Source organism: Monopterus albus, unplaced genomic scaffold, assembly GCF_001952655.1.
Source record: "Monopterus albus unplaced genomic scaffold, M_albus_1.0 scaffold25.1, whole genome shotgun sequence".
Lineage (NCBI taxonomy): Eukaryota > Metazoa > Chordata > Actinopteri > Synbranchiformes > Synbranchidae > Monopterus > Monopterus albus.
The window spans coordinates 1,120,514-1,136,155 of record NW_018127905.1 but is presented as its reverse complement, the minus strand read 5'-3'; the positions used below and the strand labels follow the sequence as shown (position 1 = coordinate 1,136,155).

General features: G+C 40.8%; 1 protein-coding gene across 1 annotated transcript in view; it reads left to right on the top strand.

Moving 5' to 3' along the window:
- The window catches only part of aco1 (aconitase 1, soluble), a 16,258-nt gene extending 832 nt beyond the window's left edge, over nucleotides 1-15,426 (top strand). Inside the window, exons 2-21 of the mRNA XM_020595001.1 lie at nucleotides 678-810; nucleotides 896-1,064; nucleotides 3,723-3,860; nucleotides 3,996-4,065; nucleotides 4,148-4,331; nucleotides 4,778-4,917; nucleotides 5,011-5,182; nucleotides 5,924-6,024; nucleotides 6,267-6,383; nucleotides 7,112-7,271; nucleotides 7,378-7,513; nucleotides 8,681-8,765; nucleotides 9,062-9,218; nucleotides 11,835-11,959; nucleotides 12,044-12,148; nucleotides 12,879-13,021; nucleotides 13,459-13,606; nucleotides 13,903-14,025; nucleotides 14,474-14,659; nucleotides 14,748-15,426. Of these exons, the coding sequence (XP_020450657.1) occupies nucleotides 702-810; nucleotides 896-1,064; nucleotides 3,723-3,860; nucleotides 3,996-4,065; nucleotides 4,148-4,331; nucleotides 4,778-4,917; nucleotides 5,011-5,182; nucleotides 5,924-6,024; nucleotides 6,267-6,383; nucleotides 7,112-7,271; nucleotides 7,378-7,513; nucleotides 8,681-8,765; nucleotides 9,062-9,218; nucleotides 11,835-11,959; nucleotides 12,044-12,148; nucleotides 12,879-13,021; nucleotides 13,459-13,606; nucleotides 13,903-14,025; nucleotides 14,474-14,659; nucleotides 14,748-14,864 (2,685 nt within the window). The 5' untranslated portion in view covers nucleotides 678-701 and the 3' untranslated portion in view covers nucleotides 14,865-15,426. The remainder of the gene's footprint in view (nucleotides 1-677; nucleotides 811-895; nucleotides 1,065-3,722; nucleotides 3,861-3,995; nucleotides 4,066-4,147; nucleotides 4,332-4,777; nucleotides 4,918-5,010; nucleotides 5,183-5,923; nucleotides 6,025-6,266; nucleotides 6,384-7,111; nucleotides 7,272-7,377; nucleotides 7,514-8,680; nucleotides 8,766-9,061; nucleotides 9,219-11,834; nucleotides 11,960-12,043; nucleotides 12,149-12,878; nucleotides 13,022-13,458; nucleotides 13,607-13,902; nucleotides 14,026-14,473; nucleotides 14,660-14,747) is intronic.
- The last annotated feature ends 216 nt before the right edge of the window (nucleotides 15,427-15,642 follow it).

Below are 15,642 nucleotides of genomic sequence, written 5' to 3'. Positions count from 1 at the left end.
ATAAAAACAAAACAAATGCATTCATTATTATTATGTCAGTGTGACATGAACGACATCTAAGCAAAGCACAGGTGCTGGCTGCTCTGCCTATGTTGCATCACACAGTAAGTATCATAATTTGACTTTGCCCTTCTCAGCAGAGCTAGATTAGCCTGTATTTCAGCGAATTGGTATGTGGACATTCTGGGTTTGTGTCCCAGTCAAGGAGTCCTTTTCATCACTTCACCTTTCACACAGATAATGCCTCGCTCAAGGAAATCTTCTGTTTTAGAACCACATTTTAAAAATTTTTATTCAGTTTGTGTTCATTTTACAGCAAGGATCAGCTTGTCAAACATGCAGGTGCACATTACTCCACTCAAAGTTTCATCAGATTGCTAAAGAGATTTAGTTATGCAAGGTTTACATGGGCCGAAAGTTCACTGACCCTCAACTCCAACATTCTGCACTGTTAGGAACAGTGTTACAGATTAATCCATTTTCATGCTGAATACGAAAGATTGTGCAGTGTGCACTAGGCTGTGTAATTAACTTTCTATTACTTTGCTCTACGTGTGCAGTTTGTATGTTTGAAATGTCAAAGATAAAATGATAAAGTTACACTAGTATTGGTTTTATTTCATCTCTGCTTCTATGACTTTTATTGTACAGTGTTAAAACCAGCTTCTGTCTATTAGATTTGTACTGACACGTAGAGGAGGATGTCTGTGACTGTGAAGAATCCATTTCAACATATAGTCGAGTCTCTGGACCCCAAGAACCCAAAGCAGCAGTTTTTCAATCTTTCCAAACTTGGTGACCCCAGATATGGTAACAACAAAGCTGTCCTGAATGAAGGTATAAAACTAATTCTGAGTGTGATTGTATAGTTATAGCAGTACATATTCTTCCTCAGACCATCTGCCGTTCTCCATCCGGGTCCTCCTGGAGTCTGCTGTCAGGAACTGTGATGAGTTTCTGGTGAAGCGCTCAGATGTAGAAAATATCCTCAACTGGAAGCAGACCCAGAGTCAAACTGTGGAGGTACCGTTTAGACCAGCCCGTGTCATCCTTCAGGACTTCACGTATGTCCACACTGATCCTTTTTATCAGAATGCCAGTGAATTGTTCTATAGGTTTTGAACAGATTGAACATTTTACAAAGCACTGCTGAGTGGAAAGGCACTTTTTGAACCCATGAGACTTTTATTTAGTTATTTATTTATTTCAGGGAAACCACCACTGAATTGACATGACCCTCATTAGGATATGTGGTAGAGATAATGGATATACTGTACATATACAAGCAAGTGTAGCCAGTAATTCCCTCAGTCTGTTATTTTTGTCAGAGTTTTGAACTGTAGTTTTCCCTTTTCCAAAGTGTCTCTCTAGGCTCCTCTGTGTGTTTTTGTGCACCAAGCGCTTCTAATGCTTGAGTTAACACAGGCCCGGTATAGTCATGAGTGTGATGTTCTTGCAAAATGTTAGGTGCCTGCACATGCTGTACTTTTCAGTGTAGACACTGTGAGTTTTATGGTTTTCTCCAGTGGTGCTAAGTACTAATACTAATAGCAGCAGTAATGGTATGTAAAGTGCCTTAAGGTGATCTTTTGTTGTGATTTGGCACTATACAAATAAGACTTAAATGAATTAGATTTTAATTGGTATTGACAGATATTTGATCTGTATCGAGGCCAAGAAATCTGGATCAGGACATTCCATATTTTTATTACTGTCAACAAATCCCATATACAGACCCAAGCCAGCAATGAGTCTGTATTTCTGTGCCATTGAGCTCTACAGTGCCTTGCGAAAGTATTCGGCCCCCTTGAACTTTGAGATCTTTTGCCACATTTCAGGCTTCAAACATAAAGATATAAAACTGTAATTTTTTGTGAAGAATCAACAACAAGTGGGACACAATCATGAAGTGGAACGAAATTTATTGGATATTTCAAACTTTTTTAACAAATAAAAAACTGAAAAATTGGGCGTGCAAAATTATTCAACCCCCTTAAGTTAATACGTTGTAGCGCCACCTTTTGCTGCGATTACAGCTGTAAATCGCTTGGGGTATGTCTCTATCAGTTTTGCACATCGAGAGACTGAAATTTTTGCCCATGCCTCCTTGCAAAACAGCTCGAGCTCAGTGAGGTTGGATGGAGAGCATTTGTGAACAGCAGTTTTCAGTTCTTTCCACAGATTCTCGATTGGATTCAGGTCTGGACTTTGACTTGACCATTCTAACACCTGGATATGTTTATTTGTGAACCATTCCATTGTAGATTTTGCTTTATGTTTTGAATCATTGTCTTGTTGGAAGACAAATCTCCATCCCAGTCTCAGGTCTTCTGCAGACTCCATCAGGTTTCCTTCCAGAATGGTCCTGTATTTGGCTCCATCCATCTTCCCATCAATTTTAACCATCTTCCCTGTCCCTGCTGAAGAAAAGCAGGCCCAAACCATGAGGCTGCCACCACCATGTTTGACAGTGGGGATGGTGTGTTCAGGGTGATGAGCTGTGTTGCTTTTACACCAAACATAACGTTTTGCACTGTTGCCAAAATGTTCGATTTTGGTTTCATCTGACCAGAGCACCTTCTTCCACATGTTTGGTGTGTCTCCCAGGTGGCTTGTCGCAAACTTTAAACGACACTTTTTATGGATATCTTTAAGAAATGGCTTTCTTCTTGCCACTCTTCCATAAAGGCCAGACTTGTGCAGTATACGACTGATTGTTGTCCTATGGACAGAGTCTCCCACCTCAGCTGTAGATCTCTGCAGTTCATCCAGAGTGATCATGGGCCTCTTGGCTGCATCTCTGATCAGTCTTCTCCTTGTATGAGCTGAAAGTTTAGAGGGACGGCCAGGTCTTGGTAGATTTGCAGTGGTCTGATACTCCTTCCATTTCAATATTATCGCTTGCACAGTGCTCCTTGGGATGTTTAAAGCTTGGGAAATCTTTTTGTATCCAAATCCGGCTTTAAACTTCTCCACAACAGTATCGCGGACCTGCCTGGTGTGTTCCTTGTTCTTCATGATGCTCTCTGCGCTTTAAACGGACCTCTGAGACTATCACAGTGCAGGTGCATTTATATGGAGACTTGATTACACACAGGTGGATTCTATTTATCATCCTTTGTCATTTAGGTCAACATTGGATCATTCAGAGATCCTCACTGAACTTCTGGAGAGCGTTTGCTGCACTGAAAGTAAAGGGGCTGAATAATTTTGCATGCCCAATTTTTCAGTTTTTTATTTGTTAAAAAAGTTTGAAATATCCAATAAATTTTGTTCCACTTCATGATTGTGTCCCACTTGTTGTTGATTCTTCACAAAAAATTACAGTTTTATATCTTTATGTTTGAAGCCTGAAATGTGGCAAAAGGTCGCAAAGTTCAAGGGGGCCGAATACTTTTGCAAGGCACTGTATTCTTGTCCAAAAACACATCAGTGAGTCACACGGTTGTCTGGGTGACATGCTCCCTCATTACCATGAGCATACACCCTAGTTTATTTAGGCTCAGTTCCATATACGCCATCCTGCTGCCAACAGTACTCACCAGAGAACAGACTGTGGATGAATCCATAATGATGCAGCTTTGAAAACTTGGTGTCAAACAAAAGCCTCCGGGGTTTATGAACTGCTGAATATGTCAAATTTCTCCAAGTCATAGAAATCAAAGTGAATATTCTGGTGAATTCTTGCTCTGACCTGTTGTGTTTCTAAACTGCCCTTACAGTGGTGTCCCTGCTGTGGTTGACTTCGCTGCCATGCGTGATGCAGTGATGAAACTAGGCGGTGACCCAGAGAAGATAAATCCAGTTTGTCCTGCTGACCTTGTCATCGATCATTCCATTCAAGTGGATTTCAACAGGAAGTAAGACCAGTTTCATCAAACTCTTTCCACCATGGCACCATCAGTTCATAGATTCAGCAGATACTACAGCAGCTCTTTTTTTTATTTTATTGAGGCTTTTTGTCTGCAATTTACCCACTTTGCTTTTTCCTTAAGGTCTGATAGCCTTCAGAAAAACCAGGATTTGGAGTTTGACCGCAACAAAGAGAGATTTCAGTTCTTGAAAGTACAAACAGTTAACAAACTCTTTTTAAAGTTATTCTGGTGGGTTTTTCTTGAGCCCTTAAATATATTCTCATTCTTCCCAGTGGGGTTCTAAAGCCTTCAAGAACATGCGAATCATTCCTCCTGGTTCAGGAATTGTTCACCAAGTCAACCTGGAGTACCTGGCCCAAGTGGTGTTTAACCACGATGGGTTCTTCTACCCCGACAGCCTGGTGGGCACCGACTCCCACACCACCATGATCGATGGCCTGGGTGTCCTTGGCTGGGGTGAGACCATAGCTGATGATTGTAGAAGATGTTAATCTGTGATGAACTATTGTCATTAACTTCATTAGTGTACCCCTTTATTCTCATTTTGCCTTTTCTGTGTCTGCCTCCCCACATGTCATACTCAGCTGTGAGTTACATGTGTAGGTAAAAGTATAAAATCATGTTACTAGAGCAAATTAGGTGTGCTGTCTTCATATCCAGCATGTCTTGTGTTTATATTTAGTTGTGACTAATTTGGGAGCAGAAGACTATGACTGTGTCTGTTTAAGCAGATATAGACAGCTGTTTGCAGTTGCCACAGCAGCTGGAACGGTGTTGGAAACCAGCATTTTTCAAAGATTGATTTTGTGGTTTTGTTGTAACCCACTGCATGTTGTAGTGATAATGATAAAATTATGGCGTGATCACTAAAACCTAAATGAGATTTGTTGTCAAACCTTCAGGTGTGGGTGGAATTGAAGCTGAGGCTGTGATGCTGGGCCAGCCGATAAGCATGGTGCTGCCTGAGGTGGTGGGATACAAGCTGAGCGGGACCCCAGAGAAGCTCATTACCTCCACTGACATTGTCCTAACTGTCACTAAGGTAATGACAGTAAGTTTCTATTAAGCTTTGTCAACACTTTTGTTAGATTAACATTGCTGACCTTGTGTTCTTCCTCTTTCCTTGTGCTCTCAGCACCTCCGCCAGGTGGGGGTGGTGGGGAAATTTGTGGAGTTTTTTGGCCCAGGGGTGGCTCAGCTATCCATCGCTGACCGAGCCACCATCGCAAACATGTGTCCAGAGTATGGAGCCACAGCAGCTTTCTTCCCTGTGGACGACATCAGCATTCAATATCTTGAGCAAACCGGTGAGGGTCCATCTGTGGAGTTTGAAAATAATACCCACCTCCGCATGGTGCATCTGCAGGACTGTGAAAATGGACAGTTTGATTTTACACCACTTTTATAAAACATGTTGCAATTACGTCTTATTAGGGATGGGCTTTTCAAGCAAAAATACTGTTCAATATTCACTGGGAACTATTTGACTATTATTTGAAGCTACCCCCACAAAAGCACCATATTGCTAACATTGTCATGTGGTCATGCTGTGACTTTACCTGCAAGTCCCCAGTGTCCCACAATGATGGAAAGCAAATTCACTAGGTTTTTAGCAGTATGCCACTCCGGGATAGCCACTGACCGTTGATCTGCAGACCACACCCCACTTTCTGCTGGATGCCTCACCTTCAAATGGCTGTGCATAATTGTTGTTGATTTATGATATGTTAACTTAGCCTGGCAGAGTTTGCACTGCATCTCATGTGCCAGTAAAAGCAAGGGGAAACAGTGGCTCTTTGTTTTGGAAGACAAAATCATAGTTGCACAAAATATTCAGTTTTTTCAAAATTGAATTACTACTCGAATATTTGAAAATCATTGTCCATCCTTACTACTTATGATCCTACCAACATGTCCCACAAATGTCAACATGATAGTATTAATATGTTGCCTTCATATATGTTTTCTTTTGTTTATTTTAAAAATAATTTTTCCTCTCTGATACGAGCGGTTCTTTTTCATGTTTTGTTTCCCTTGTCTGGATTTAGGACGAGAAGCAGAAAAGCTGGCCTACATTAAAAAGTACCTGAAGGCTGTGGCCATGTTCAGAGACTACACTGATGTCTCTCAGGATCCAAACTTTACTCAGGTCAGTCATTTTGTTCTAGACTGTTCAGCCCATATAAGAAAAATGTCAACATTAACAATTGCTTTTTTAATTTAAAGAAAACCAGAAGGTCAGGATTTTTTCCTCTCTTTTTGCAAAACGTTGTAATGCAATAACAAGACACAAAGTATTTATGATAATATAGTAAAATGTATTGCTTTGTTATTATGGTGCACAGGCAGAGCACAGTGGGGCAAGAAATGTAAAATCTCTGTGTCTTTCAGGTTGTGGAGCTGGATCTGAGTTCAGTGGTTCCATGCTGCAGTGGTCCCAAAAGACCCCATGACAAGATTCCTGTTTCTGACATGAAAAAGGATTTTGAAACCTGCCTGGGAGCAAAGGTAGGTGCCAATATGTGCTCATGTTTACAGTACTTCCACACTGGACTGGTTAATTCTACAATCTTATCTCTCCATTTGGGCCTCGTCCTCGTTCTGTGGTGGCATTTTTTTGCATCTAAAAATTTAACTGCAAACCGTCTCTAGAGTGTGTACAGCTGAAAACACTGGTCTCACATTCAAGTGTGGGTGAGGAAAGCAGCTTTTGGAAAATGATGGTGCAGTTGGCTCAGATGAGCTGTGTGGCAGTCAAGTTAGGGCTCATTTGAAATGATCACAGGGAGTAGGAGGCATCAGAACAGATTTAACCAGCAGAGTCAACAGCTGTGTCTGTCCCACTCCTGACAGCATGATGGCTGTAAAGTACAGGTTTGCTGACTGAAGATGCACAGGAAAGATTTTCCTGCTGTTGTGAGGTTTCAGTATTGAAGCAGTCATTACAACCTGTACTGCCTACTGTAGACTCGCATTTCACATTTTGAAGCATCATGTGAGTGAAAGTCACAAAATAAGCTTCAGTGTTACCAAATTTAGACTTCTTCTTATTTCCTGTTTTAAACCTCTTTATATTTCTTGACTTTGATACAGACAAATTTTAAATGATACCTGCCTCTGCTGTTTCTCAGTACTACTTTAGGGTGATGATCAATGTCTGTGACCTAACTGCTGTTACTTTCAGCGCACCAGTTTTCTGATCAAAATAACTCAGCTTTGTTTTGTGATGCTTTCAGCAAGGTTTCAAGGGTTTCCAAGTGGCCCCTGAGCATCACAGCACTACAGTCCCCTTCCAGTTCAATGGAAAGGACTATATATTAAACCACGGCTCCGTGGTCATTGCTGCTATCACGAGCTGCACCAACACCAGCAACCCATCTGTCATGCTTGGAGCCGGTGTGTACACTTTTCCTGCTGTAATTTGTGGAATATCACAGCATGGGATGTTATAGCTGTCAGAGTTATTTGACAGAGGCATTGAAGATGAATGTTTTTCTTTCAGGACTCCTGGCTAAAAAGGCAAGAGAGTGTGGCTTGAGTGTGAAGCCGTACATAAAGACCAGCCTGTCACCTGGCAGTGGAGTGGTCACCTACTACCTGAAGGAGAGTGGTGTTATGGACTACCTCTCTCAGCTGGGGTGGGTTGCTTAATGCTGTCAGTCTGTTGTTGTCTGTGTGTATGGACGGCCCCAGTATGTCTTGGGCTTGAAAGTTCATTCTTGACTTTGGAACATATTAGTTTGACACACACACACACACACACACACACACACACACACACATACACACACACACATCTGTACACAGTTATCGGTGTAGGGACAACTTGTGCTGGCACATGGACCTTAAGAATTTAAGATTTTTTTTTTAAATCAAACCGCATAAAATTCAGTTAACATTAGGTTATCACAGATATATTGATGTTGTCATGTATGTGTATGTTTGCTGTGATTTTAAAACTATCACCAGAGAATTGTTCAGTTGTGAAATGCTCCATATGTTGCTTTAATTTCCACATTTAAGGGGCTATGGTCATTTATTATACGTTAAAATATATTTGTTTAAAATTCCTGGTAATATTTTAACACATGCTATCAGTTTGAGTTTGTGTTGGCTTCACAAATCATGTTAGGCTTCAAAGCTAATTTCTTTTCAGCCATTAAAGGTGCTTTATCACACTGATGCAAAAATCATATCTATATCTACAGTAGTGCATTTATAACACAGTCCTGATCACTTCTTAAGAGCATGGCCTGCAGTGGGCAATTAAATTGGATCAAGATAATAAGATAATTATCCAGATAATGTAAAATTCCCTTACATCACCTGGTAATACCAGATGATACAATAAACAGTACATCAGGATAATAAGTGCTCTCATCTCTAGGAGACAGAATGTATCTCCACCCTGAGCTGTTTCTAAAGGCCCAGTCAACTGAGTGGATGTAAACGTCTGACCCACTAAAATCGTGATGTAGAGAATTATAAGTGAAATAATCTATCTGTAAACAACAGCTGGAAAAATATTGCGTGTCGTGCATGAAGTAAATGCCTTAACCAACTTGGCAAAATGAGTTTGTTAACATGGTATCTGTGGAGCAGTTAAAATGTTTTAATGACTTTAACTTATCTTAACTTCTGACTTCAACTGTGTCATACTGTCCAAGTCTGAAATCATATTTCTTGCATTTTACCATGAAATGCTCATAGCCAAGTTGTTGGACTTGTACTCAATGATGCACAAAAGTGCAGCAATACAGTATGATTTTCACTCATGTACACAATTATCTTATCTTTCCTGTTAGCTTTGAGGTTGTTGGCTATGGTTGCATGACGTGTATTGGCAACAGTGGGCCGCTCCCTGAGCCGGTGGTGGAGGCCATAACCCAGGTACCAGTGGTTTACAGTAGGAGGCAGCTTCTTTGCTTTCAGTCTCTGTTTAGTTCTTTTTCTTCCTCATTTATCAGATTTTCTTTTCCCAGCATTCCTCACTCTTACATTGTCCTGTGGTAACATGAATATGCCAGATACATTTATCTTGTCCCCCTTGTTTATTTTTGTTGCCATGTTTTTTTTTTTTTGTTGTCCTGGTGGGTCTCTAGTCTCACAAATTAGATAAACCATACATAAATTCATACAGTAATTCTTGTTTTGCTTCGAGGAGATGACACTGATTTGGGTTTCAGGGAGACCTGGTTACCGCAGGTGTCCTGTCAGGGAACAGAAACTTTGAAGGGCGAGTCCACCCCAACACCAGAGCTAACTACCTGGCTTCTCCACCGCTGGTCATCGCGTACGCTATAGCAGGCACAGTGAGGATCGACTTTGAGAAAGAACCCATTGGTGAGTAGCTTTGAGATGAACTGTGCCGCCAAACTGTTTTGTTTGATCAGTAAACTTGTAATCACCATTTGTCACACACAGAACAAAAGCATATTAGTCATATGTCAAATGTTGAATATAAAATGTGCTGCTACTGGTTTTAACTGCAAAATCTGGCTCGCTGCTTAACCAAGTGAATAAAGGTGATCTGTAAAGTGAAACCTACAGGTTTAACCAAGAATTCTACCAGTTCACAGCAACTGTCAGATGTTTACGAGATTCATTTCTGTTCCTTGTCAGTAAATGCAACATATCGGCCATGTGCTGTATCTTGAGCTTGTCTTAACATTTTCTGACTAAGTAGCATTAACTTATCCACTCCAAGCAGCAGGGATGTGTATTGGAATTATGAAAATAATTTTCTGAGCATTTTCAGTGATTATACTTATGCTATTAGCTTCTGCAGACAGTTGGAGAAGTTATCACCAGTTGTTCACAGCTGGTTAGTTCTAACACTCATGACAGGAATGCACGTCATCAAGCCTGGCACTTACGTGGACTGGTTATGGTCCATCAGTGTCCCCACACCCCCTGCTACATCATACACCACACGGTTGTTGTGATGATGTTGTCAGGATGTTTTTACCCTTCAAATGATACAGGCTATTGAAGGATAATATTGCTACTGGGAGCCAATTTGGTGGTGAATACTCAGTTTGAGTTAATGTGGGACATGTACTGCAGATAAGGAAAGCTCCATGTCTCTTTTTTTAAACCCAGTAAATCTTTGGGCCTCTTTACAGATAATACAACTACAAGCTGGGATAAAATGTATATTTCAAAGGTTACTTTGTTTTCACAGTGGGATACTGTTGGATCAGGTACAGTGTGACTTTGGATTAAAAAATTACAGTTGCATGACTGTTGCATGGTTTGACAAACTTGACATAGAAACAAATAGTTTCCAGAGAGTGACTGATGTGGGTGCAATGCAGTCTAAATGTCAAAGTGAGTTAAAATGTATCTTCTTTTAGAATAAGATTAGATTCAACTTTATTGTCATTACCCATGTACAAGTACAAGGCAACGAAATACAGTTTAGCATCTAACCAGAAGTGCAATAACAGCAGTGCAGAGTGCACAGTATGTACAGTCGGTACTAATTTACCGATACAGTATGTACAATTGATACTTACAGTAAGTTATATAAGGTAATATACAACAGACTATGGAATTAAATTACAAATAATGGATAAAGTACATTAAGCTTATAAAACACTAGTGCAATGGGATGAAATAGTGCAGAATAACAAGATAAGTTACATTCAAGATTCCAGATTTTTATTTGCCATTTATGCATAAACAGACAGTCTATGCATATAGGAATTCTTGTGCAGCTCTTCTTTGGAGTCAGGTAAGGACTAATAAGCCAGAAAGAACACTTAGTCTTAAAAAAAAAGTTACATAAAGGCAGGCAAAGCATTAAAATACACAAAAATAGAGTATTAGTGTTTCCTACAGTGAACTTCAAACATCGCACTTAGTAATTCACATGGTGGAGTTGGATATGGCGTTCCACTTGGTGAGGTAGTGACGGGTTACTGCGCATGTCTACTAAGGGGTTATTGCACATATGTTCTCACATTTTCATATTGCCATTAATCTGATTGCGGCAAGGAAAAAGCTGTTGTAAAGTCTTGTTTTGTGTGTGATGATACTGTCCACCCTGCTGTGCCTGAGGCTGTAGGTGCAGTTTTTGTGTCTGAGCAGAGAGTGAGCTGGGTGGCACAGATCTCTGATTATGTTCTCTGCCCTTTTACGACAGCGCTGTGTATAGTGTGTTCATAGCAGGCAGTTCAGTCCCAATGATCCTCTCTGCAGTCTTTATGACCCTTTGAAGAGCCTTCCTCTCTGCCTGTGTGGTGTTACCATACCAGACTGTGATGCCAGTAGTGAGGATGCTCTCTACCAGTCCTCTAGAAGCCTGGGTGAGAGGGCAACAGTTCAGTCCAGCTTTTCTGAATCGCCTGATGAAGTACTGTATAGCTCCTGCTGGGCTTTCTTCACTGTGGCCGCTGTGTTCAGTGACCAGCTCAGGTCAGGTGTCACCTGCAGGCCCAGGAACTTGTGGCTGTCAGCCCTCTCCACCTCAGTCCCTTTGATGGTCAGAGGCAGCAGAGGGGAGGGGTTCTTCCTGAAGTCTACTATTATTTCTTTTGTCTTATTTATGTTGAGGATGAGGTTATTCTCCTCTCCATAAACCAGAATGTCATTCACCAAGCTTCTGTAACCCGACTCATCTCCCCCTTGATGAGGACCAGGATGTTGGTGTCATCAGCACATGAGTGAACAGTTCAATGGATATAAATAGTGCAAAGATAAATATACAGTACCTGTATAGTACAGTAGAATAAAGTCATTTCTAGGCCTTGAGACTACTTTCACTGTGCATTTTTTGTCATTTTTGAAATGTCACCAGATAAGCCTTGGGTTGGAAATTAAATTTGAGATCACTTTTGTGGGAAATGTAAGCTTTCATATTTTCACAACCAGAATATTATTGTGCTTAAAAAAACACGCAAATCTAGATTTCAAGCTCTTTAAATATGATTCTTTTGTTCACTCTCTCCTTTGTAGCCATTAACTCTGAAGGCAAAGAGATTTTCCTAAGGGACATCTGGCCCACACGAGAGGAGATCCAGGCTGTGGAGAGAATGTTTGTCATTCCCTCAATGTTCAAAGAAGTTTATGAGAAGATTGAGGTAGTGTAAACTGTTGGGGAAGGAAACGGTACATGTGTGACTGCCATGATTCATTTGACATCATACTGTATTGTTTTGTTGCAGAAAGTGAATGAACGCTGGAACACTCTGGTTGCTCCCTCTGACAAGCTGTATACCTGGGACCCCAAGTCAACCTACATCAAGTCACCGCCGTTCTTCAATGGCTTGGTAAAAGTACACATCACTTACTTGGTTACCTCCACTGCTAATAAGTAGAAGTCCAAGACTGGCAAAATTACAATTGTCATTTTTTTAATTGGGTTGCTCTTTATAATTGATTAATTTTAAAGTCCATTTTACATCTTCATGTTTGTAAATGTGGGACTTATGCAACAATTGCACCAAAAACTCCACTGAGAAATAATGGCCATTGTAATCCAAAGCAAAACGTCCTGATTTTATCTTTTTTATAATGAAACCATTGTCGTAATGGCAGTGTTCTCCAGATTCTCCTGTGAAAACTGTCAGAGTCTGTCTTCAAAGCCTTTGGTTGGGATGTAAAGCTCATTTGGCTGAAATGTGCCAGTCAGACAATCAGATGATCCCATTTCACTGTTTGGAAATAAATGTCTAAGTTTTTTATTTTAGTTTGTTTCAACTGTCTTTATGTATTCAGACATGAAAATGATTTTTAAATACACAGTAATGGAACATTTTTATGTTTATTTTAATCATTTTTCTTAAATAAGTTCATTTTAATATTGGCAGCCCTGGACTTCCTTACCACTACTCTTCTACCACAGTTACTTCTTATGCTTTGCCGTGTTAATTCTACTATCCTGAATAATATTCAGTATTTCCCCTCATCATTTACACTATACTGTCTTGACATCAGACAGTGAAATTGTTATTGTTGTATGGTCATGGCTATATCTCGTATCATCTTGTTTTTACTCAGACCATGAAGCTGCAGCCTCCTAAGTCCATACATAATGCCTACGTGCTGCTGAACTTGGGAGACTCAGTCACCACAGACCATATTTCTCCTGCAGGGAACATTGCCAGGAACAGCCCTGCAGCACGCTACCTGACCAACAGAGGGTGAGGACCTCACTGCTTCCAGCCACAGCAGAATACCTTATGCAGGATATCTCTCTCTATTCATTTTTAAACAGTCTGTAAGACACTGATATAGACACATTAAGATACAAATCTGCGGTGACAGCACACTTCTGTCAGACTTTTCTTCTCCAGCATAAGATCACTACACCTTGATATAGAGGGAAACACTTGAGAATGTTTAATAATAATGTTTTATAACGCACTGGACAGGAAATATTGACATGTACTTTGTCATTTTTCTGTCATCTCCTGGCTGACATCACAGCTAATGTTGTGGTGTAAAATGGCAACATGCATTCATTAATTAATCAGCTCTACTCGGATAACGAGAGAGACAGTAGGAACGAACCTTTATTACAGTCTACATTTAAACTGTGGGTAAAAGCTCTCCGCTTTGCTCTGTTGTGCTGTGACAGTTTGACCACTCGTGACTACAACTCTTATGGCTCTCGTCGAGGTAATGATGCTGTAATGGCCAGAGGGACGTTTGCCAACATCCGTCTCTTTAACAAGTTCCTCAACAAGCAGGCACCACAAACCATTCACCTGCCAACTGGAGAAACGGTCTGATTTGTTGTTGCTACTCTCATTCAACAAAACTGTCTTTGTCTCATTTTGTAATAATGAGCAGGAAAACCTGTTCATATAGGGACTGTAGGTCTACTGTAATGTCTTACAATGTTTTTCATGATTGTCAAGTTTCATCTGGGTCAGACCAAACTCACACAATGTCTCAGGGCCTGAAATGGGTGCTTCTATTTAAGCCTGAAGCAAAAACCTCAGTGTTGTGTCACATCATGGAGGCTGGATGGACTATTACACATAGACTAACTCCGGCATATATTGCTGTCTTTGTCCAGGTGGATGTGTTTGATGCTGCAGAGAGGTACCAGCAGTCTGGTGACCCTCTGCTGGTTCTAGCAGGGAAGGAGTACGGCTCAGGGAGCTCCAGAGACTGGGCAGCGAAAGGACCTTTCCTGCTGGTGAGGGACATTTACCTTCAGTTTCCTACCCATGACCGAAAATATTAATTCAGAGTTTGGAACTGGTACTGCAGTGTCACCTGTATTAGGCTAATTTAGGATGATATTTTATTTCTTTGACAAAAAAAGTTAACTTTTCCCAGAGCTTTCATTGGTGGATAGAGTTTGGGTTTTTTAGGGAAATCAGAGCATGTTACTAAGGCTGTTATTTGTTTTTACTTATTTCTGGCAATAGTCACAGTTGTGTTAAGTAAGGTTTTCTAGGTAACATTACCATGGCAACAGGAGATGCAGAATGTCAAGTGCTTTCTCCTTGCATCTTTTTCCTCGCATCTTATGTGGGTAGGACGGAGATGGATTCAATTAAGGGAACTGGGATTTACCCTCTGAAATGGCTGATAGTGTTTTATAGGGTCTAGACTGAACTTGGTGTTTTTAAATTTTGAAGGGTATTAAGGCAATTCTAGCAGAGAGTTATGAGCGGATCCACCGCAGTAACCTGGTTGGGATGGGAGTGATTCCTCTGGAGTATCTACCAGGAGACACTGCTGACAGTCTGGGGCTGACCGGCCGAGAACGCTACACCATCATCATCCCCGAGCAGCTCGCACCCAGGATGATCATCAGTGTTAAAGTAAGTTGACAGTGTCCTAGAGAGCAGGGACATAATTCTGTTCCTAATGTAATGTGATACTTAATGTTATCTCTCTGTGCCTTGACAGCTTGACACCGGAAAAACATTCCAAGTGCGGATGAGATTTGACACAGAGGTGGAACTGGCATATTTCCGCCACGGAGGCATCCTCAATTACATGATCCGCAAGATGTCTGAAAACTAACACACTGAGTACAGCACAGGAAAAGAGAAATGTTTTATTTCTCTTTTAAACACAGAATAATACCGTCCAGGAGTAATCGAATCATTTTTCATGTTTGCTGCTCAGAGCCCTTCACAGAGAGCTGATTTACAGCCAGGAAAAAACATGTAACAGTGTTCTCATTTTTGAGAAAGCTACTACTACTACTACTACTACTACTACTACTAGTCACGTATGAACTGCATAGCAGACCTGAGGTGAATAAACTGTACACAAGATGTCTATATTCAAGGAAGATTAGAAAGGTAGAATACTGCTTGAGACCTCAACCAGGGCAAGGCAATGGATTTTTCCAGTTTATTACAACTTGGCTCCTTATTAACATTTAATTACTAAATTCTAGAGCTGGGTTTCAGAGCTGGTATGCTTTGGTACTACAATATCATTTGGTGAAAGTACCACAAAGAAATATTTAAAAAGGTAATCAAGTCAGGATCCCCCAGAAGTGGGGGACCTTCGAGTGGGGACCGTTTCTGAAGCAGTCCAGTCTAAATTTGTGTGTGTGTGTGTGTGTGTGTGTGTGTGTGTGTGTGTGTGTGGGTGTGTGTGTTTTTTTTGTTTGTGTGGTTGTGTGTGTGTGTGTGTGTGTGTGTGTGTGTGTGTGTGTGCGTGTGCGTGTGTGGTTCCCTCCGGTCAGTGACATCAGTGCTTGTTGCCAACATTTACCAGTAACAGCTGAATAGGAGCACTGTGATGCTTATGTGTGTCACACTGTTGCTTTTAGTTGCATTTCAGTGTG